The sequence below is a fragment of the Notolepis coatsorum genome (genome assembly GCF_963971535.1).
Source record: "Notolepis coatsorum genome assembly, chromosome: 3".
Lineage (NCBI taxonomy): Eukaryota > Metazoa > Chordata > Actinopteri > Aulopiformes > Paralepididae > Notolepis > Notolepis coatsorum.
Window position 1 is genome coordinate 108,120,247 of NC_140167.1, and position 24,868 is coordinate 108,145,114.

The window sequence follows — 24,868 nt, forward strand, 5'->3', positions numbered from 1 at the left end:
ACTGGGGTTTATTCCTCAGCTGGTTGTTTCTTCAGGTTCCCGTCACTTTGAATGGGAGTTGGTGGTCAGCTCTGGGTAGAAACTAGCTAGTGTGGTGGAAAATCAAACCTGTGGTGGAAAGGGCTGCTGCCTGTCTTGCCGGATGATTTAGCGCCGTAGGCGGCGGAGTTACTGTGGCGCGCGCTGATGATGCCTGTCTTGACGGATGATTTAGCGCCGGCTGCGGCGGCGTTCCTGTGGAGCGAGCTGATGCCTGTCTTGCCTGAGGCTACCGACACGCTCTCGAGACCGTCTGCTTCTTCCAGCCCGCCCTGTATGGGCGCTGTTGCCTCGAACAGCTTCCTTGCGATGTCCACTGTCTGCTGTCTGCAGCGGTCGATGGTTTGCCGTACGTACCCTTCCGGCACTTCCATGCCCTTCCACTCCTCAAAGGCCGCCACCAGCTTCTTGTTGGCGCCGCCAATTGCAGTGATATGTTGCACTGCGTCGAGTAGGTCCGCTGGGGCACATGCGCCCGTGGCGCTCAGCTCTTCCTCAGCCTCCCGCGTCGCCGCCTTCCATGCCTCATGGCACTTAGCGAACTTCCGTTCAATCTTTGTCCTTCGCTCATCCTGCAGTTCTTGAGCCGCGGCCGTCCGCCTGCGTTCTCTGGTCCATGCTCGGCCCTCTGCCACGGATGTTGTCTCCTCCTCCACCACCGTCTTGGACTGGCTGCCACTATCAGACATCTTGATGTAATGCCAGGATGTTCGATGTTCTAGAATGTTCCGGAAGGTTGTGGATGTTCGATGTTCTAGAAGGTTCCGGAAGGTTGTGGATGTTCGAGGTTCTAGAAGGTTCCGGAAGGTTGTGGATGTTCGAGGTTCTAGAATGTTCCGGAAGGTTGTGGATGTTCGATGGTCTAGAATTGTCATCGTGGTGCATATAAGTTTTACTGTAACTGTCCCTCTTGCAATGATGAAGCAACTCGTCTTTGATGTTTACTGATTGGCTTTATTTCCGTTCGAAGAGAACATCTTTATTCCGAACCGTAAAACTGTGAAAACATACATGAAATACAATCAATCACGGATCAAACCATAACAACATACATACAATTTATCGGTCGTTACAAGGGTGGTTGTTAACCCACTGAACTTAACTACAAGCGCAGTACGGCCCCAAACGTACCTTATTGACTGCATGCAATATGAGAGGACTGTTATGGAGCTTGGTGTCGATGTGGCTTGTCTGAAGATGGTGAAGAAGTGAAGGGACGAACCTTATAGGGTCTCAATATTTATACACTAGTGGCGATCTATTATGACATCACAAGGCAGCAGGACCGCCCACACAGGGCGATCTATTATGACATCACAATGAACCAGGGCATTCTAGCCTGTTATAACCGGTTCTATTATGACATCACCGCTGCAGTTACAACAGTTATGGAATGTGCTTATGAATAATAGAGATACATGCATTTCAGATGAACACCTGTCTACCTGTCTCATTTCTACCGCGCTTTCCATCCTTTCATATCGTATCCCTAGCCCTGTCAAAATTCTTACAGTTTATTTCTGGAGAAGGCCCTGGTAGAAGGTAATCTGAATGGTCCTTCCTAACTTATCTTCTCCTCTGGGCAACACCCAGACAGAACCATCTGATTAGGGTAACAAACCCACATCCAGCATGCCTGAATCCCAGACTTCCAGGCCACATTCCTTTTAGAAAAATACTGATACAAATAATGAGCAGAAAGTAACAAAAGCCATCCGTCATTAGCAGGCTCCCCATCAGACCTGCTAAGAATCCAAATACATTCTGCTTGTGTTTTAAGAAATGATTATTCTACAAGATTGATTACAAATGGATTATGACCGCACAGAATTTAGAATATTAGGCAATGCTCCCCATCAGAAACCTGTTTGTGTTGGGGTTGATTATTCTACAAGTTTGATTACTAATGGGATACTATCACTCAATACTGTATAATACTGTAAAAGTGCAAATTATTCATTAACAACACGTCTTCTTTGTCACAGGGTTCTCGCTGGACACTCCAAGCCACCAGGATGAACATGGCTCTAGTAAGTTGTTGCTCTGTTTTAATTTTCTTGTCTTAAAAGTAAAAAAAAACAAAAAAAAAACATTAACACTTCACCAGAAATCACAAACGTTTTATTGTACTTTCATATCAGCAAATGGATTATAATGCTGACATTGAACTGATAACAAAGGTTATCCTATAACCCTAGTTATATGATTACTGGCAAAGTGTCTTGCTTCGCATATTGGACTATGCTCGTGCCTGTGGGTGCTCGTTGAAAGAACTTTTCATGCATCTATCATTCACCTAGCCACGCCCACCCCCCAACCGCCAAGAACCTTGGTGTTGTCCTCGACGACCAGTTGAACTTCTCCAGTCACATCGCAGCGACAACCAGAACCTGCAGATTCCTCCTGAGCAACGTCAGAAGGATCCGCCTCTTCCTGACAAAAGAAGCCACCCAACTCCTCGTCCAATCAACAGTCATCTCCCGCCTCGACTACTGCAATGCACTGCTTGCTGGCCTCCCGGCCACTGCCACCAAGCCTCTTCAACTCATTCAGAACGCAGCAGCCTGCCTGATCTCAAACCTACCGAAGTCGGCCCATGTCACCCCACTTCTTAGGGACCTTCACTGGCTCCCCATTGCTGCACGAATCTGCTTCAAGGCCCTCGACCTGGCATACCGTGCGGCAAAGGGAACCGCTCCCGCCTACCTCCGGTCAATGGTCCCTACGCTCTGCATCTTCTGACCGTGTCAGACCCACTCCTATCCGAGTCCCGGGAGGGTCATCAAAGAGAAGCCGCCTATTCTCGGTCCTCGCTCCACAATGGTGGAATGAACTGCCCACCCCAGTTACGACAGCCGAAACCTGTTCAATCTTTCGCCGTCGACTAAAGACGCACTTCTTCAACCATTATCTGAAGAAAAAAAAAATATATATATATATATATATATATATATATATATATATATATAATCTAACCCTAACTAATCTTACTGTCATGCACTTGTCCTAATAAACTAACCTACACTGTAGCGCTCAACACTTTGATGAACATTGTTACTCAGCTGATAGAGTTGTGCCCTTCCTGACGACTTGCCTAACAGAACTTGTAAGTCACTTTGGATAAAAGCTAAATGACTAAATGTAAATGTAAATGTATATAACCAGGTGAATCAAATCAAATCAAATGTATCTGTATAGCCCCGAGATCACATGGAACCCCATGGGATGTACAAGTCTTCTTATCACAATAGATCAAAAACAGAAAACACCATAAAATCCAAAAATGCGACACTCCTAGCGAAGAAAAAAAAGCACCACGGGCGGAGTGGAGGAGAGAAACCTCAGATGGGCTGTTCAAACCATAGATATATATATCTATGGTTCAAACACCCAACTGCATGGATGTCGGTGATAATATAGTGTTGCAATGGATGATAGATGGATGGAGAATAGAACAGGTGAATAATTGGTACATGTAATGAAACACATATATATATACATACATGGTAGTAGTAGTATATAAGGTATATAAGTATATAGGTTATTATTATTATTATTATATAAGGTACATATGATATTTTTTTTAAATGTTAATAAATAAGTACAACAACAAAAAATTTAAAAAATTTAAAAGGCATAGGAAAACTGAGGGCGGTGTAGACTGTAGAGTGTAAAACTGAGGGTGATGACGCCTGTGGTAGTCGGAACCGGTTTGAGGAGGAATAGCCGCTGCTAGCCACATCAAGGACGGCGCAGGGGAAGATCACACCACTTTGACAGACAGGCCCAACAGGGCGGGACCAGAGAGATAGGGAGACAGGGACAGGGGTTAGAGAGTAGAGCCATATGAAATCCGTTTTATTTTTTTCCAAATTCCATAATTTTTTTTTCCAAATTCCGTTTTTTCCGTTTTAATATTTCAGAATTCTGTATTTTGCTTTGTACGCTCATTTTACCATCAGAAATAGTGTCTAATAAGTGGGAATGAATAAATGTCCACAATTTAATAAGATATAACAGTCCATTTAATAGGGCTGTCTTAAATACTTTGAAGCTTCGAAGCTTCGTTCGATGGGCATGGGATTCGAATATGAAAATAAAATTTTATTATTAAAAAAAAATTAAAAATAATTATATATATTTTTGCAAAATCAACTCTGCCTCTCTTTGTTAACTACAACAAGCAATGCTGTTTGTTATTTAAGATGAGGTCGGACTCGGCACTGACAGATTTGTGTTCATTGTGCTGCTTTTATGAAGCCTCAAATGACTGCTTACAATATTTCATGAAAGCAAAGTGTTTTGTTTGTCTAATATTTAAAAAGGTTTCAACTTTACAGCACTGACAAAGTTGAACAAAGTGCTGTACAAGTCCCACAACATAAAAAAAAAAAAGTAAAAAAAAAAAAAAAAAAATGTAATAAATTTTTTTTTTATAGTTGATTCCATTTTTATTGCTCAATTCCGCGATTCCGTCCGCGATTCCGTGATCGCGGATTCCATATGGCTCTATTAGAGAGCTCCCGTGTTCACAATGGGCAGACATAGGAGCAATAAATACATGCAGTAAGCATATTATTATATTGTTATTTGATCCGAAGAGAATGGACTCTGTTTTACCCAGGTGTAATGATAGTTTGTTATCAGCGAGAGCCAGGTGCAGATTCTGCCGAGTTCTGAGCTGAGGGTTTTTTCAACCTGTAACTTGTTCTTGTCAGAGACCAGCAGGGCTGAGTCGTCCGCGAACAAGAACAAGTTGCAGTCACAAGCTGACGACATGTTGCACTGTGTGTAAGACAAGTTAGCTTCACATCATGATCTATGACACTGTGTGTCCTTGTTTTCACAGGGAGAGTCTTCCAGCCTGAAGCCTGACCAAATGCAGGTATTGAATACACACCTCCCCCCCCCCCCACCCCCCCCCCCCCCCCCCCCCAATGGAACATGGAACCACTCTGTCTATAGTACAGTAGCTACTGCATAGCTCTGTCATTCCAATGTTTGAGATGGATTCAATTAGGGGAAAATCCAGCCGCCTAAAATATAATTCAGATGTGTTATTTTCTATAATAATGTACAGCTCTCTTCTTAAAGGATGAGTTGTAATTACATTTGGTTATTATTGTCAACCTAGCTTACAAAAAGGCCAAAACCTAAAATAAATATATTCTTCTTACAGTACAAGTATGGCCCATCCAGCCAATACCAGATTATAGCTCATTTATACAACGGCATGCAAATTTCTCAATTCTGATTGGCTGAAACAGTAAATTTACACGTATGTATTTGTCATAATCCCATGCTCTTGGTCCCAGGACCCGCCCACAACCAAATTACTATCACTCCGCCGTGCGGCTTTTTAGGAAAAAACAAGATGGCGGACAATAATCTTTACGAATGGATATGTTGATAGCGTCATAACGACTAAATAAAAAACGATTCTGTCACGGCGAATGTCTTAGTTGCTTAAACAATGTTGGATGATGTAATTGATGGGTCATGAGTCATTGTGGAACAAAATAAAAATTGCGCGAATTGATTGATTGATTGATTAATTGCAAAATTTGTTTAAATTTTTTTTCTATAGAAGCAGCTGGGAGGTGCGCTGTTTTAAGTGAGCGTGGACTATTGAATTGATTGATTGATTGATTGCTAATTTTATTACTGTCCGCCTTGTTTCCAACTGGTTAAGTTTAGGCCCTCTTTCGAAGTTGGTTAAGGTTAGAGTTTGTCTTTAGAGCAGGGCGATAGACCACCAGCCCTGATTCCAAACTCTAACCGTAACCAAATTTGAAAGAGTAAATGAGTAACTTGTAGTCGTGGTTTGTGAAAATTTTTATTTTCACAAACCACTCCTGCGTGTGATGTAATGCTTAAATCCAGAAGTCATAGAACTCCATTGTTGTCCAAAAACTGTTAAAACAAGTCATGGAGCTGTACTGTAACTGAGGGGTACAATTCCCTGACTGTATTACTAGATATGATACTTACTACCACTACCTTTGTACTTAATATTCGGCCACCCAGTACACGGCATAAATATATTATCATGAACACTCTCACGTAGATGAAACGGATCCAACACAAATGTACGAATTAGAAACAGGTCTTTATTTCCTACACAGCGATGGTGTGTAGAATAAGCACTTAATCACTTAATTACATTTATGAATTGAAATAGTATGCACTTTTATGGCAAGGAGTATTCGTCGGTATATCAATAGAGAATGTCCAATCTCTGAAGGCGCAGGTGGTAAATATACGACCTGGAATAGTTAAGGAATAACAGCAATGATACTTTAATGATTATACTAGATACACTAGAGGGGGTTAATCCGGTCGCTTGTAAGCCGACAGGAGTAGGAGGGGGGGGGGGGGTAGAATCCGGCTGCCTCGTCCGGCCAAGGGTATCCCAGGTGAACCCACTGTAGTGCCGTTCAATGCGCCGGCGATCCTTGGACCACAGATGAAAGCAGGTGGACTCTTTGTGGGCCGGCTCTCTCCGGTCCACGGGGGAGAGACGTGAAGCGACCTCGTCTTGCAGAGCGTCTCCTCACCTTGCGTCCTCTCCAGGGGGGGGGGGGTTCCAACACACGGCAGTGTCGGGGGTCTTTATCCATAGAATAATCAAAGTATCCAAAGCATAATCCGTGCCTGGGAAGGCGGGCTGTCGTCGGTAGAATAATCCGGTATACAGGTCCACTCGCTCGTCGGCTCTGGGGCTCCTCGGGTGCAGCTTCACATAGGGTCAACCACCCTGGGTAAGCAGCCAGTTCTCTGCCCGAAACGATGGGGTACTGACTAAGGTAGTATTCTCACCGCACGAAGCACTATATATTAACAGACTATTATTAGCTTAATAGACTACGTCCAACTCGACGATATAGTGCCAAATATGACTATTCAAATATTAATATACACGATGTCTCAATACCGATGGTAGGCCGAACTTGGCCTTACTCCCACACGTGGCGTCGCGGGGAGGCTTTACGTCTGTGACTCTATTGGAGGGTAAGAAACTGGACTGAAAAAGAAAGTCCTACTTTAGTAGCGCAGTATATATACGCACTATGAACAAATAGTCCCATTAGTGGTGCGGTAGCCAAATTCCTACGCGGAACTAGGACTTGTTCGTACATGTCGAGCGGTACGTTTGAACTGGGTCTGAGGGGTATGGCAGCCTGGCACCAAGGTCTCGACCAATAGTAGAATGGAGACTATTATGGGATGTTCAGTAGGCTAGAATGGATATTCAATGCATATTGTACAAGGAATATACAAGGGATATCAGGGAATATTAGAGAATATACAAATACAATTAAATATATATATATAAATAAATATATATATTCGGTTTAATCTGGCCCTTCACAACAGCCACCCCCTGAATAGGTCCCAGACCTAATCAGTTAAACAGAGACAGATTAATCGCGTTGTCTATTTACACATAAGGGTTTGCTGTAGGGGTCAGTCAACTTCACAAAGTCATAGGGTTGTAGGGTCATGGTCATCATCGATTGTGTCTGGGAGTCGAGGCAGTTCTATGAGCCTTGCCACGGGACGGGTGTAAGTGCGACCCTGGACGAGCACTTCAGCTGCTCGGACCTTGCCGTCGGCACCGGTGATCACTTTGCTTACGCGGCCGGCCGGCCACATAGCTCTGGGCAGTGATTGATCAATAATCATGACGACTGTTCCTTCTGTCAAATTGTCTCTCTCCTTTACCCACTTCTGGCGGGTCTGTAGAGACGGTAGGTAGTGCAGTAGGAAACTGTTCCAAAACTTGTCGGCTAATACTTGGCTGTACCTCCACATTCGTCGGCCGTTCGCTTCTTCAGGCCGGTACATTGTCTGTGGTAATGCAGGATCTAGCCGCCCCATCAGGAGTGTGTTGGGGGTAACTGGGTCGATATCCGCGAAGACTCTTTCTGCTCCTGCGTGATGTACATCCTCATCGTATTTCTTTATAATCAGCTCTGTGACCTTGTGTCGGCTGTTCAATACGATCGGGTATTTAATGTCATCCGGTAGATTGGGGGCTCTGCGTAGGCGACCACCCACTCTGATGAGGGTATGAGCGTCGCTCTCGGGGGCCAGATGAATTAATCTGCTGTCGGATGGGACGGGCTTTCCTCCCTGTAGACAGGCCAATTCATCGGGGAACGAGTCTCTCTGGGCTTGCTGCAGTAGAAGCAATTCTGCTTCCTCGTAGTTAGCTGCTGACATATCAGCGGGGGACTTGCACTCCGGGTGGTACCGCAGGAATGTTCTTTGTTGTGCACTCTCTATGGACGTGCAATCGTTTATGTTAGGGTCGGTGGAGGCTACGGTGCTCAATCCACAGAACACAGACTTCTTAATTTCCACCTCCTCTGGACTTGCTTCCCTCGGGATAGGCATGGGCCACTGTCCTTCCGGGAGTCTTAGGAATGCGGGGCCGTCACTGTAGACATTGCGACGGGTGAGGTCATCCAGGGGCATCCCCCGGGTGATGACGTCAGCTGGGTTCTGTTTTGTATCAACGTAGCGCCACTCTGTTTCTCCGGTTAACTCTTCGGTTAAGTCTTGAATCTCGGTGACTCTGACTCCCACGAAGACTTTGTACTTGCATGAGTCCGATTTGATCCAGGCGAGTACCGTCGTGGAATCTGACCACAGGATTGTTCTAGACACCGGTATGGTGAGCTCACGTTGGATGAGCGTGGCTAGGTGCGCTCCGGCTAGGGCTGCGCAAAGCTCTAGACGTGGGATAGATTGTTGCTTGCGTGGGGCTATTCTCGAGCGGGCGAGGACAAATGCTGTGTAGATCTCTCCCCCCTTCTCTTGGGCCCGCAAGTAGGCTACTGATCCGTATGCGACCTCTGAGGCGTCACTGAAGACGTGTAAGTCCATTTTACATGTCTCTGGCCTCACCGTGGGTGGGAAGTAGCTTCGGCGTATATTAACGCCTGGGAGTGAGTGGAGCTCCATCTCCCACTCTCTCCAGGTGGATGCAAGGTGTGCGGGAATGGGGTCGTCCCAGCCCTGGTCCTTGTCCCACAATGCTTGTACAATCATTTTTGCCCTGGTGGTGTACGGTAGAATACATCCTAGCGGGTCATATTGTCGGGCGAGTGTTGTGTACACACTCCGTCTGGTGGTCGGCGCCGCCGCCGGCCTTCCCTGCTCCGTAGTCAGGGGCTTGTGTCTGTAGTGAAGCGAATCTGTTTTGAATCGCCACACCAATCCCAGGGTCATCTCCTGGGCTTCTCCCGGGATTGTAGCCATCCAGGTCTCGCTGCTGGCTGCCTTGTCCTCGGAGGAGAGGCTGCGCAGTACTTGCGGATCGCTGCTGGCCCACTGCCTGAGATCAAAGCCGCCTTTGATCAATGAGGCGCGGAGTTTAATCAGGAGAGCCTCGGCTTCTTCCTGGGTTGAAAGGCTTTGTAGACAGTTGTCTACGTAGAAGCTGTTCTTTACGCTGTGTCGGACCTCTTCGTCCGCTGCTGGGTCCTCTGCTACATGTTTCTGTAGTGCAAATGTCGCACAGCAGGGGCTGCACGTCGTTCCGAAGGGGAGGACTTCCCATTGGTAGATGGCTGGGTGCTCATCTCCTGGCTTCTCTCTCCATAGGAACCGTAACAGGGGCTTGTCCGCCTCTACTAATCTCACCTGCAGGAACATTCCTTTAATGTCCCCGCTGATGGCCACCTTTTCCTGGCGGAAGCGGAGTAGAACGCCGAGTAGGGAGGGGCCGAGTGTGGGACCGGGCAGTAACTCTTTATTCAGATTTTGGGATCCGATCTGGTAGCTGCAGTTAAATACTATGCGGTCTTTACCGTTGTGATGGACCTTGTGGTGGGGCACGTACCACGATTCAGTGGTCTGGTCAGCCTCTTTAATGTCCATCTTTGTGACGTGTCCCGCTGTGATGAGCTTCTCAATCTCAGCGCGGTATACACTCTCTTGGGCGGGGTTCTTGGCTAAGCGCCGCTCCGTGTTCAGCAGGTACCGTTCTGTGGCGTCTGTCTTGGCGTGGAAAGTAGGCATTCCTTCTCGCCGCAGGAGTGGCGTGGCGTATCTCAACACGCCGTTGACCGGGACTCTCTTGGTCCCTGTCTCGAGGAGGTGAATTGCGTAAATGTCATCTTTAGAGCGAATGTCTTTCTTTCCGTTCTTAAAGGGCATTTGTTCTAGGGTCCATAGCCGCTCTACGTGTTGCAGGAGTGCGGTTTCTCCCTCTGTGACTCGGGAGTGGAGACATCTAGTGGCTGTACTTCGGTTGAGAGATTTGGCGAGCGGGCCTTGGAGAGTCCATCCCAAACGGGTCTCGACTGCTGCAGGACAGCCTCGGGGTCCGGTATGAACCCGGTCTATCGGGACAATGAGGTCTGCATGGTCGGAGCCTATCAACAGGGTCGGCATAGCATTGTCTATGAGCGGGATCGGTAACTTGCGCAGATGTGCATATTTCTCCATCAGCTTGGCGACGGGGTATGTGTACCGCGACAGTCCTATTTCTTGGCTGGTGAAAGCGTCTGCAATCTGGTACCGTCGCTCAGGCTGGCCGCTTGCTGCGATAGAGAATGAGACATTCTCGCCCTTTATCGTCTTCAAATCTCGTCTTATTGTCCGAATTGTCATTTGGGTTTCGCTTCCCCGCAGCCCTAGCTGGGCCGCAGCGGAGGCGAGCAGCAGGGTCTTCTCTGACCCGTCATCGAGGACGGCGTAAGTGTCCAGGACTTTATTCTGGTAGCTTAGTGTCACACGCACTACTTTTAGGAGTACTCGGGCTCCACTGCTGCTGGCGGGATCGATGTACATGACGCTCGCTTTGCGGCTGGATGGTGCAGGTGAAGGGCGCCGTCTGTTACTGTCGTGAAGTATGTCCAGATGGGCTCCATCGCACTTGGTGCACCTTTTCTTTAAGCGGCATTCGGCTGCCATGTGTGAGCGCGCACAGCGAAAACAGCGCTTGTTGGACTTTATCCATTGACCTGCTTCCTCCGCGTTCAGCTTGGGGAAGGAGTCACATTGCGCTAGCCAGTGTTCTTTCTCACAGTAGGGGCACACTATCTTCCACTTCTCCGTTCTGGAGGGGGTACTGTGGCTCCTGCTGCTCGGTACTGACTCCGATTGGTGCATCACAGTCACCGATCTTCTTCCATCATTTAGTCGTCTGGTTCCTTCTCTGGAGCCAGGGGTGCTCCGTCCGAATGTATCTAGCCGTAGGCTGCTGACTTCTCTCGCCAGGAAGTCTGCTAGATCGAGGAGGTTCGGTTCGGGGCCATTCGGGTTTCTGTGGTCCCTCTGCCGCCTAAAGCGCTCCTGACGAGCGGGCGGCAGCTTCTCCAGAATCCTTTCCACATTTGAGTTGGCGTAAAGTTCATACTTCCCCTTCTCTCTTTGCGCTCCCAACATCCCTACCAGGGACTGCACTCTGATGGACAGGTCGTCCAGTGCTCGATTGTCTATTGCTGGGGGTAAGCGGTCGATGTGTCGGATCTCCTGGATCACGTAATCCCATATGCGCCCATACCTCTGGTCCAATGCTACCAGCGCTGCTGTGTATGGGGTGGTGGAAGTCGCGTAGGCGAGCGCTATATTATGTGCGCGGGGCACCTTTAAGTGCTGTAGTAGGATGGCGTATTTGTGGCGTTCATCCAATACATCCACCAACATGGTCTCCAGACACATGCGGAGTTCTGTATACTGGGCCCGGTTCTCTTGGGTGAAGTCGGGTACCATAGGCGTGCCAATGTATGACGCTGACTGTGGATACATCGGCGAGCGTTGGGGGAGAGGCCTCCTAGGCGAGTCTCCTCCCGCTCCTTGGTATGGGCTGGTACCGGCAGTGTACCATGGCCCGCTTGTCCAGGTGCTGTTCCTCGGTGCGGGTCGTGCGTCGTGCTCACCCGTGTATAGAGTCGGGGGTCTGTAGCGCAGCTCCGCGGGAGTATAGCCTGGGCTGTACCGGACCTCCTGGTCCGGTAGAGTACTGTGCTGTCTTCGGGCGTGGTTCTCCTCCTCTTCCTCTTCGTCTTCAGTTAGGTCATCCAGTGCTTGTAGTCTCTGGTTTAGCCTCTCCACAGGATATGCTGCTCCTTCCCGGTTGCTAGGTCTCGCTTGGACCGGTGGGGGGAGGTGGTCTGTGGGGGGTATAGACCTCGTCTGTTGGTCAAGTTCAGGGTTGTTTACTCGGCTAGGGGATGCCGCCCTGGAGGTGTGTCTAGACGAGTTCCTGGAGCCTCTGGCGGAGGGAGAGGGTGTTGTCCGTCTGATCAGCTGTTCTATTAGTTGCGCTTGCTGTCTGTCGCGCTCTGCGTCCCGTAGAGCACCAGCAGCTGCTCGCTGGCTGTCTGCTCGGTCTCGGGCCACATTCTCTTCCATCTGAATGCGTCTTATTTCCAGGCGTATGTGCTCTTCTTCGCTCCGTTGCTGTAGCTGCAATCGATCGCATTCACCCTGGAGTCTATCGCGTTCAGTAGAGGCTTTCAGGCTGACGAGGAATGCCTGCTGTAGGGTCCTCTCTGCCTCGCTGGGAGAAGGCGGTTGTATAGGGGAGCCTTCCCTCGGGGTACTCCTTGCGGAGCCTTGGAGCTCTATCTCCACGGTGCTCTCCCCGTCTTCTTCCGTGCCGAGTTCTCTCTCGGTAGCGTTGTATTCCTCCCGGGACTCATCGGGGACTACTTCTTCAGTACTGGCGGGGTGTGAAGTCATGTCTGGTTCCCACTGGTCCCCACCGTGAACTTGGTCAGTTACATTAGAGCCCGTAGGGGCCTCTATGGTCGGGGTAGTCTGGGCGTTGGGGTTAGACATACTTTTACTTTCTAGTTTTACCGCGTTTACTGTTAGTAGAAGACTAGGTTGTTGACTGACAGCGTAAGCCTCTAAGTACTGAGGGAGCCGTCGTTCGCGCTGCGGGCGTTGGTTAGGAGGATCGTTTCGTGGAGTGTTCATCATAGGCCATTTCAATATTAATAACACTATATTAATATTACACTGATTACCCTCCGGCTCGAAGGACCAATTGTAACTGAGGGGTACAATTCCCTGACTGTATTACTAGATATGATACTTACTACCACTACCTTTGTACTTAATATTCGGCCACCCAGTACACGGCATAAATATATTATCATGAACACTCTCACGTAGATGAAACGGATCCAACACAAATGTACGAATTAGAAACAGGTCTTTATTTCCTACACAGCGATGGTGTGTAGAATAAGCACTTAATCACTTAATTACATTTATGAATTGAAATAGTATGCACTTTTATGGCAAGGAGTATTCGTCGGTATATCAATAGAGAATGTCCAATCTCTGAAGGCGCAGGTGGTAAATATACGACCTGGAATAGTTAAGGAATAACAGCAATGATACTTTAATGATTATACTAGATACACTAGAGGGGGTTAATCCGGTCGCTTGTAAGCCGACAGGAGCAGGAGGGGGGGGGGGGGGGGTAGAATCCGGCTGCCTCGTCCGGCCAAGGGTATCCCAGGTGAACCCACTGTAGTGCCGTTCAATGCGCCGGCGATCCTTGGACCACAGATGAAAGCAGGTGGACTCTTTGTGGACCGGCTCTCTCCGGTCCACGGGGGAGAGACGTGAAGCGACCTCGTCTTGCAGAGCGTCTCCTCACCTTGCGTCCTCTCCAGGGGGGGGGGTTCCAACACACGGCAGTGTCGGGGGTCTTTATCCATAGAATAATCAAAGTATCCAAAGCATAATCCGTGCCTGGGAAGGCGGGCTGTCGTCGGTAGAATAATCCGGTATACAGGTCCACTCGCTCGTCGGCTCTGGGGCTCCTCGGGTGCAGCTTCACATAGGGTCAACCACCCTGGGTAAGCAGCCAGTTCTCTGCCCGAAACGATGGGGTACTGACTAAGGTAGTATTCTCACCGCACGAAGCACTATATATTAACAGACTATTATTAGCTTAATAGACTACGTCCAACTCGACGATATAGTGCCAAATATGACTATTCAAATATTAATATACACGATGTCTCAATACCGATGGTAGGCCGAACTTGGCCTTACTCCCACACGTGGCGTCGCGGGGAGGCTTTACGTCTGTGACTCTATTGGAGGGTAAGAAACTGGACTGAAAAAGAAAGTCCTACTTTAGTAGCGCAGTATATATTATACGCACTATGAACAAATAGTCCCATTAGTGGTGCGGTAGCCAAATTCCTACGCGGAACTAGGACTTGTTCGTACATGTCGAGCGGTACGTTTGAACTGGGTCTGAGGGGTATGGCAGCCTGGCACCAAGGTCTCGACCAATAGTAGAATGGAGACTATTATGGGATGTTCAGTAGGCTAGAATGGATATTCAATGCATATTGTACAAGGAATATACAAGGGATATCAGGGAATATTAGAGAATATACAAATACAATTAAATATATATATATAAATAAATATATATATTCGGTTTAATCTGGCCCTTCACAACATGTACTGTTTGCTTTGGACAGTATAATTCATCATTGGAATGAACAGGCATTGTTATTTTATCCCGGGACTACTTTATGAAAATAAAAAAGACTCAAAATGTACAATGCCCCTGTTCTTTGACAAATCCTGGAGCTGCTCCATAGACAAAGCATAATCAACAATGACAGTGCCCATTTAGATTTTCTGACTCAGAGCTGTAATAAAAATAATTTGGATGAAATAGCGCAAACACTAAAATTTTTTGAGGCTGCAAAGTCTGAAACTGATCTGACAAGGACAAGATCACTGGAATAGCACATTGTAAATCCTTTTGTTTTTCCGTTAAACTTGCCTGGCTCTTTGGGAACAATTGAGTGGAATGGGGGATTGTATTAAGAATGGCTACCATGTTATGATGTCATCATGGTGCATTCGATTATAACTCAAACTAAACTAAAGTTGTAAATTCCAACTTCCTACTAGAAAATAATCAAATCGGAGTTCCTATTCGCAAAAACTCAGGTACGATTTCTCAACCCCCAGTTCAAGCCTCAGCGTCATTTGATGTAATTTCAACATGGCCACCCACATCGTATACGGTGAGAACAAATATAAAATGTATAAGATTGTATGAATTTAAACCATTTTTGTTTTCTGACTTCTCATCTCCGACCAGAAATGAACGCAGCATCAGTCCTCCAGATCTACCTCAAAATACAAATCTAGCTAGCATTACCTGTAACATTTGGTAACTGACATAGCAACTCTACTGTTTGATAGCAGATGTTAGTGCTAAAACTTGCTAACAGCAAAAGAGGACGTCAGTTTTGATGACATCAAACCCAGCCATACCTGAATACAGTCCCCTAGCGCAACCCCCTCCCCACCCCCTGTGTGCAAAGTGAACCACTGAGAAACACAGTTCCTCTTTAAAGTATTGATTGTCTCACCAGTGTTGCTGTCATGATCAGGGAGGAAATCACACCTGTTCATCCCTGAACCCAAGTCATTTTTACAACGGTGCTATCGCCACCATCACCACCGCCCTGCAATCTGTTCATGGGGTCAAATTGAGCAAGAATGTTTGCCATTGTCTGTTTATACGTGCGCAGCTCTAAGCATTTATGGTTTTATTGTCTCTGGTGATTGTCTCTTTTTATAGAGGCATTTAAAGTTGTCTTCCTCCCCGATGTGTCCCCTAGATGCTGAACGCCCTGTTGATTCTTGTGTTTGTCCCCATCTTCGACATCATGATCTACCCCCTCGTTGCCATGTGCAACATCAAGATCACGTGAGTGGGCGCCTGCTTTCCATCGAAGGCCTCTGTCTTCATAGATAGATAGATCCATCGATACTTATAGTGGACGCGGGCATTCGACAGGCCTCTGTCTTCATAGTGGACGCGGGCATTCGACAGGCCTCTGTCTTCATAGTGGACACGGGCATTCGACAGGCCTCTGTCTTTATGGTGGACACAGGCCTTTTTTACTGGGGAAACAAACCATGTGACCTTGTAGTTATATCCCACGGACACATGCTAAGAGTTATGTAAACTCTTTACTGTCTAACAAAAGTCTGCGTAGACATAACACTACTATAGAGTGTTTAACATTCCTCACAAATACGATGACTGGAGCATTTTTTTGGTCTATCGTCTTGAATTCCTGATGACTTGTCGTACAGAACTTGTAAGTCGCTTTGGAAAAAAAGCATCAGCTAAATGACTAAATGTAAATGTAATGTAATGTAATTATAGAGAGACCTATAAACTCCACCTTGGGTTATTCATCCACGGGGGAAAACCCTGATCGCAGCTTAAAGATCCCATGAAATTAAAAAAGTGTACCCCTTTTGTCTGCACCTAATGCTTATCTATTCATCACTCTGTGCCTTTTTATTTTCAAAGTGCTTTCTCTTCCTGGAAAAAGTATGTTATCCATGAGATACATCCCTCTGTTTGCTCTCTATGAGGGCAACCACCAAAAATAAATGTTAAATGCAGTACGATCCGATTTTGAACCACTTCCTCCAGTGTGTGGGTACTTTAGGATGTCAATTAAATAACCATGCCATTTAAATACTAAATACCCCAGTTTATATCTGTATCCTGCAGTAGGCTAAATGATTGCATTTTATATTTTACAAGAATGGTAAATGTGAGTACTACAGTAAGTGCTGGTGTGAGTGGTAATCATGTGATTCCACACACACAAATTAGACACATCATAAAATAAGGGTCATCCCTATGTTCCCCGGGTTCTATGTTCCCCGATTGATTGATTGAACATTTTATAAATTTTTATTATTTTATTAATTGTTAATGTCCGCCTTGTTTCGAACTGGTTAAGCTTAGGCCCTCTTTCGAAGTTGGTTAAGGTTAGAGTTTGGAATCAGGGCTGGTGGTCTGACTATCTATCGCTACCGGGGAACATAGGACCCAGGGAACATAGGACCCGGGGAACATAGACATGCTCCCATAAAAGACACGTTTGCCGCAGATGCCGCTTCTATCAACCCAGTCATCTGCAGGTCAGATCAGCAGGAAAATAAAGACACAATGATGTGGAAACCTGTGTCTGATCAATCACTGTGATAAGGAACCATTTTTAGAACAGTGAATGCTTTTATTATTGTAACTGGTGGTGTTGACCAATAACCACTAGGTGTGTGTGTTGTGAAGGGCCAGATTAAAGCTGAGAATCTACATTTATTGTTTTATATACATTGTATATTATTTATATATACACGGTATATCCCTTTAAACCTGCGTTCGAACCATAGTAATATTCGCTCTCCTTATTGGATAGCGCCCCAGGCGCCAGCCCGCAAGCCCCCAACGTCAGGTTCAAAGACAAGCCCAGGCATGTCGTAACATGCCCGGAGACAGCGTATTGATTCCAGACAAGAACTGAGGTTTGGGACTAGATAACCACTTTAGTATATATACGGCGCAGGTGCGCACAGCAGCAGTTCGTCTAAGCAAGCCAACGTGACAAGTTCGTCTAAAGTCTGTCTGTGTTCGGTAACAGTGAAGTGAGCAACCGTGCGTCTAACAGAGCGTTGAGAACCACGTGCGAATAGAATAGTAAAGTGTCAGAGTTTAATGCAGTAACGTCAAGTTCGACCTAGTTTAATGTGAAGTAAATAGTCGTTCATTTATTGTATATCGTGCCAACACAGTTCGTTCGTGTGTAGCATTACCCAGCGGTTCGTTCGTGTTAGCTAGTGGACCTTAGCCAGGGTGCGTGGACTAAATACATTGGTGCCAGTACCCGAGGAGGCCTAGTCGGAGAACCTGTTGGACATGTGCACAGGAGAACCAGCGGCGGCGATTGCAGAACCATTACTGGTTGGATTATATTGATTGTGGAACGTGTTACCCGGAGAAGAGCATCGTTGATTTCCACTATCGTTTGGGATTTAACCTCGTGAGGATTTACACTCGGGCTGGCCTCATGGACAGAGGCTGGCTAGCTATCATCGTTTGCTATCGAGCATTGGATTACAGTTATTGCTTTTGTTGCTGATCGTTGGATTTACAAGGACTGGCTTCTGTACGCGAAACCCCTTTATTCTTCATTGAATCAGACTGAGTATCCGAACATTCCTCTATCCTCTAGACCTTACAACTCTGAGAGGAACCCAGTGTCTCCAGGCGGTACCAGCGTTGCCTTCTATAATTGCTATTATACGCCAGGTGGCGTCAGACTAGTACCCATAGTAGGAATCCTGCTATTCCCAGTGACTCATGCTACTGACTGACTTTATGCATATTCTTCGCCATACAAGCGCGACCCTAATTCTCATTCTGTAACCTAATGTTGCATAATAATAAAATACCCTCAAATACTATTTCTTTGTCAATGCCGTGTTATTATGAGTGTCCACCATATCTATTCGATGTACTGTCTGGCCAGTAATTAAAGTACATACCTAGCAGTGGTTTAATCTATCACAATCTTTAATACAGTCAGGGTTTTGTAACCCCTCAGTTACAGTGTGTATGTGTGTAAGTGGCGACAGTGGCTCAGGAGGTAGAGCGGAGGTTCCTGGTTTCGATTCCTGCTCCTCTCGGGCAGTGTGTCGAAGTTGTCATGGTTTTTGCTTTATTTTTCCTTTCTGTGAGGGACAGCTGTCTATTTCGTCTCCTGTGAGGGATAGCTGTCAATCACTGGCCTCTGTGGTTGATTGCCTCATGGGTCGGCAGGTGTGTGGGCTTGATTGCACCTGATTCGGTGCAGCTGTGCCTTTGGCAGGGCTGAGTCTATTTGAGTTTGGACATCGCAGTGTCAACTGCTTTTTCATTTGCTTGTGTTGGCTATCCTTTTTGTCAGGCTTATTATATTAAAGTGTTGTGCTGCCCTATTCAGCATTTAGCCTTCTTTTGTAGCCATAGTTGTTTTGGGCTACTGGTTTATTTTACACTTTATTTCATAGAGATATAGAGGCTGATTTCTTTATGGTAGTGTTTTCTTGTGTGCTTTTGGAACTGTCCTTTGCACATAAACTCCCTTGGTGGAGGTTTATTGTTTTATGTTTTCAATATAAACTCTGTTTTTATGAGTTGCCTTTGTGGCTTATTTATTTTTCTACAATACCTCTTTAACACATTTGAGTGCCACGCCCCTTCCGGGAAGTGCATCTGGCCTTGCCGTCCATTAACCCCATTTATTACATGGCGTTTTCACATTCGCCGAAATGCTTGCTTGTGATTGGTCAATAGCCCCCCGACAGCGGTCATTATCAGACAATAATGACCGCTGTGGGACAATAATGACCGCTGTGTGCAGCTGTTCGCAATCAAGCCCACTGACACACACTGTTTCAGTGCAATTAGACACTGCCGGTGTTCTGCTGCCGGCGATGACAGGGGGCGGAGCGACGAGCGGAGCCAGAACGCAGCCAGAACCAGTGTTGCGAGTCGATGGAAAATGAATTAGGTATATTGTTAGTAAGTTAGCCATGTAATAAGCGGGATAATGTATAGCTATACTCGATCATTGTCGCAAAATAATTGACCTTCACTGACGTTTAAAACACCTCGCCGAGGCGGCTCGGTATTTTAAACTCTGTGTCGGTCAATTATTTTGCGACAATGACCTCGTAGCTATACATTATCCCTTACGTAAATGCTCACCTTGTTTGTAGAGCTAAACCTATATTTTATATTATAGCTATGGATCTAATAACACCGTCGATTGTCAGTGAGTTGCTTCTGGTCAACGTGCAAAAAAACGGATAATTTTTTCATCCATACATTTCCGTTTTATACCATTTTGAATATGAATATAGTTTGGGTGCTTCTGAGTAATTCCAGGAAAAAGATGCGAAAATAGTACTTTAGTGGAAACCAGTTATCACGTTGTCATTTTTCGTCTGATTATCGAATCTTCCTGAAATTAACGCTAGATTATCATTTGTATGTCTCCTCGTGCATACATGAAATGGGCCCTGGAGCGCGGCGCCCTCCTGCACCCAACGGTAAACAGCCACACACAGACAGCTTCAATCGCGGGAGAAAAAAATATCAGATCAACGCAAGATTGGATATATAGAGTCCTTACCTGGTCTCTGATGTAATGCAAAAAAAAAAGCATTTCATATAAAAGTATTCTGTATTTTTGTATGACAACTAATAAAGAAACTTGAAACTTGAACAAAAAATTATACTGAAGTAAAATTATTTAATATTGGATGTACTTAAGTATCCTGGTTTGGAAACAACACGGCCCAGGACAGGAAGGCCCTACAGAGAGTGGTGCGCTCAGCAGAGCGTACTACGGGTATTGCACTACCACCCCTGCAGGACTTAAATAACAGGAGGTGAAAATCCAGAGCCTGCAGAATAATGAAAGACCCCCACCACCCTGTTCAAGCTGCTGCGGTCAGGCAAGTGCCTATGCACACATGCAGCAAGAACAGAGAGACTAAGGCTCAGCTTCTTCCCCCAGGCCATCAGAACATTGAACACTGAACTCTCCACACACAAGTACACATGAGCACACACATACACACACACAACACACATGCTGCATTCGCTCACACACAAACCGTCACTTTAAACAAAATGAAAAGGACAATTTAAAGGAATGAGGAAAATAAAGGCCACTTTAACTCATTGACTGCCACGCTCTTTTCCCATCTTTACTCAATGGCGCCAGCGTTATTGACCATTTTCGCAATGTTTGCGGACCCATCGTGTGTTCTGTATTATAGCTATGGAGACAATAGTATGTCTCATTTGACAGGCATTGTTTATAGTCCAAGAGTGTCTAACAAGTCAATTTCTACATACTGTAGTTTGTACGCTATTACACGCTAAACATCGCCCCTTTCCTAAATAATCCAGTATTTTTTCATAGATCGCAAGATATGACACGTTATATGCATTATGCCCAAATCGTTCTGGTTGCTCGCCTGAAACCCCAAATACTTCCAAATCAAAGTTATATACCATATACATATGTGTCTTCACAAAATCATAAAGGGGGGGGGGGGGGGGGGTCGCTTTAACTAGAAACTGTGATCGTTAGCAAAATCATGTTTTATGTCCGGTAAAATACGACACTGTGATCGATACAGAAGCATGTTTTACGTAAAAAAAAAAAAAAGCATGTTACCTAAGATAGACCTTACCTCAGTCAGAAAGTACTCCAAAATGAATAAATCCCAGTCGATCCCATGGCGATCGCAATTACTCGTGTATATTGGGCATGGCTACCATACGGGAAAGAATAGCTCTGAGGCACCAAATCTTCCACCGATTGCTATGTTGTGATCCATTCCTAGGTGGGAAACAGCCGGAGGTAAGTCAGTACTGGAAGACAAGTGATATCCCCAGTTCAAAAGGTAGGCGATGCTGCCACCTGGCAAGATTTGATCGTCATTGCAATTCCAACGTAGGCAGATGTGCCAGGGAGACCTAGGGAGCTCTGGCTGAGTGTCTAGAACGAGGATCAAAGGAAAAATATCAAAGGATCAAAACCCGAGAATTCTCTGGTATGCCGCTCAACCGCTGGCGGCGAAACCCAACTTTTCTCGGGTTTGGCGCAGAAAGGGTTAAGGAAAGAACTGATGTGGTTCTTGTATAGTATAGTAAGTATAGAGGCGCCCTTGTGGCGCATACCATAGTGCCTCGGACACCTACGCGGCCGTCCCGGGTTCGCTTCCCGCTCCCGGGGGATCATTTGTTGCATGTCTTCCCCACTCTTCTCCTGTTCACCCTCTCCTCTGTCGCTCATGTCTGACCAGAAAAAAGCCAGCACCTTCTTGAGATCAAGTGTACTAAATATCTAAGCAAATTAACAAAGGGCAGATGATTTACAGGGCTTTTTTGTAGATACAGTACTGAATTTTGCTATCGGGACACATGCAATTTGAAATATGAATATAGAATATCAGACCTATAAATTACCTTATTATGGCCAAGTCATACATCTATGGATTGGGCCAAATCTCCTCTTTCCAGAGTTAAATCTGGATTTAGTACCACCAGGTGCCCGGTACAGGGCAGCAAAGACTGTGAATTAAATCTACTGTAAGTACAGTTACTTTTGTATAATGTCCATAGCTCCGCCATCGGATTGAGACACGTTTTTTTCCTAGACGTTCACAGAAAGGTAAATAAACAATATACATTGGATTTTATGGCAATAACATTGAAGTTTGTTCAGCATAGCAGTATTTTAGATGTTTAGTACTGTCAGAGCCATAGGTCTTTCTCATATACTCTGCCTTTCCCCATGTTCTTCATTGGATATTGAATTAATTTAGTTTCTTCAATGTTGAGCATTCATTTTTCATTCCTCTATGCTTTTATTTCACATTATTTAAAATTTGTATTACTAATTACATTCTGTATAATACTGTATTACTTTGTTGTGAGGACTTCGGGAAGACTAGCGGTCATTCAATTGGCAGCCAATGGGGATCCTAATAAAACAATAGACAATAAATGTGCAGCGTACAATGAATAAAGTCAAACTACTTATTGAACCTTTTATTGCCGTGCTCCTGTGGTTGCTCAGCAGATAGTGAGCAAGTCTGTGACCTGAATGCTTTCGAAGCGTTGACCGCTGCCGTGGTAATCAATGTCAAAATCACTATTTGAATGCTTCGTTTTCTTTGTTTCTTGGCCTTGTGCATGTTACGAGAATCTAATTTACCCGCCGCACTGCGAGAGGAAGAATGAAGCTTAGATTATTTGATTAATTGTATTATAATTATTACTGAAGCTTCGAAGCCCTGAAAAATGGAGATAGGCTCTGTTCTCTGTGAGGTTTCAGTACAGGTTTCTCCTCCCTCTTCCTGTAGGCCTCTAAGGAAGATGACCGTAGGGATGATCATCGCAGCGATGGCCTTCGGAGCGGCCACCTTAGTGGAGGTGAACGTAGTGGTGAGTGCTGTAGAGGCGCTGGAGATGCTGAGAGAGAGAGAGGGAGAGAGAGAGAGAGAGACTCTCACACACATTCACTTACTATCACACGCTTGCTTTCTCTCTCTCACACTGACACAACTCTTCTATCTCCCTCTCTGTCTACTAGAAAACCGTGGTGCAGCCTGCCCCTAAGGGCCACAGCCTGTTGCAGGTGTATAACCTGGCTCAGAACAACATCACTATAAGGATCCCTGGCAGCAACCTGTTTGAACAGCCCATCACACCCCTCCAGGTAAAGCACACAGCCCTGAGGTTCTCAAAACCTTTTAATGTCAAGGACCCACAAATTCATATGTAATAGGCCACAGGCCCCCATTTCATAGGATCTTTGTCCCAGAGACAATAATAATTTGTATTAGATTTCAAACGATAGTGGATGTTAAAAGGCTGATATAATAACAATAGTTTGGAGCAGGAAAAGGCCAATAACCAATGAATAGGCCGATACTATATATCCCCTCCCCCTGCCAAAGAGATTGCCTGACTAGCATACATTAGCCTGGCTGTAAAGAGAAGTCCTGTGTGGTTCTATTGAGCCCATTTTCAGTCATTCTTGAAGTGAGAAGTCACAGCACTGAGGAGCTGAGACAGACTATTACTTGTGAACTAGCTGTGTAAAAAGAAGTGCGTAGCATTCTGTGTATCAATTTGGTTGCTGTTTGTCTCTGAACCAATCAACTGAATTCACCCCTGTCATAAGTGGGTGTGAATCTAGCATCTGGCTTTTCTCCTGCTAATTAGTCCAAACAATTGTCAGAGGCCAGCCTCCTACAGGTGTGGGACAATATTCATTAGGGATTTAAGTGTAGTTTATCAAAGCGCCAGCGAAGTCCCAGTGACCGACTAAGACAGACAAAGACTTGGAGTTTTCCTGCTGGACAGACAAAGACTTGGAGTTTTCCTGCTGGACAGACAAAGACTTGGAGTTTTCCTGCTGGACAGACAAAGACTTGGAGTTTTCCTGCTGGAGTTCTCCGAGGAGGCAACCGAGTGCATTTGAGTATCTACTGCCTCTTACTTGCCCTCCTCCAGCAGGCCACGCGTTTGTATCTGCATTTTCTGGTCTTGCCTTGTTAGCTTGTCAACTATACTATCCTAGTCCGCTAGCGGCACGCTTAGCGAGCCTGCTAGTCATGCTAAACCGATGGAGCCTGCCAATCCCTATACCTTTCTTAACCATGCTGGGTCCCTCCTCCACCAGGCTCCCCACTCCTCTCTTTCTATCTCTATCCTTAACCCGGTATATCCAATCAAAACTAGAATATCTCGTTATGCTCCGCTTTACCCAGCTTGTCCTTGTGCGATAAACCATGCCAACTTAATTGCGATTAAACCTACCCGCATGGCTGAAAATCGCGCTGTTAAATATACAGAGTGCGTGAAGGTTGGCCTTATCAACATTCGCTCTCTGCCAACCAAAGCTCTTTTGGTAAATGAACTGATAACAGACCATAGTCTCGACTTATTGGGCCTCACTGAGACATGGCTTAAACCTAATGACTTTCTGCCCTTAAACGAGGCTTCACCCCCTAATTTTAGTAGCTCCCATATCGCACGCACCTCCAAGAAAGGAGGCGGAGTTGCTCTAATTTACGACTCTAAGCACAACTTTACATCCGACGCAAACTGTAAGTTTTCCTCGTTTGAGGTGCTCCTGTTGCGTCCCTCTCCCCCCAACAGAAAGTGTGGCGGTCTGATTCCTACCTCCACTGCATCCTTTGTAATGGCTGTCCTTTACCGCCCCCCAGGCCCTTACACCCTCTTCCTAGATGAGTTTTCCACTTTCATCTCTGAGCTTGTTACGCGCTCAGATAACATTTTAATTGTTGGTGATTTTAACATTCATTCCAACAAAACTCTAGATCCCCTAAATAAGGCTTTTACCGACATCATTGACTCTGTCGGTCTCATTCAAATCGTTGACCAACCCACTCACAGTGGTGGGAACACCCTTGACCTAGT

General features: G+C 45.9%; 1 protein-coding gene across 1 annotated transcript in view; it reads left to right on the forward strand.

The window, feature by feature from the left end:
• Positions 1-24,868, forward strand: part of slc15a2 (solute carrier family 15 member 2) — a gene marked incomplete at its 5' end in the record, with an annotated part of 130,554 nt that overhangs the window by 55,050 nt on the left and 50,636 nt on the right. The window contains 5 exons of the mRNA XM_084311335.1: positions 2,025-2,069; positions 4,889-4,924; positions 15,672-15,760; positions 22,783-22,864; positions 23,013-23,138. Of these exons, the coding sequence (XP_084167461.1) occupies positions 2,025-2,069; positions 4,889-4,924; positions 15,672-15,760; positions 22,783-22,864; positions 23,013-23,138 (378 nt within the window). The remainder of the gene's footprint in view (positions 1-2,024; positions 2,070-4,888; positions 4,925-15,671; positions 15,761-22,782; positions 22,865-23,012; positions 23,139-24,868) is intronic.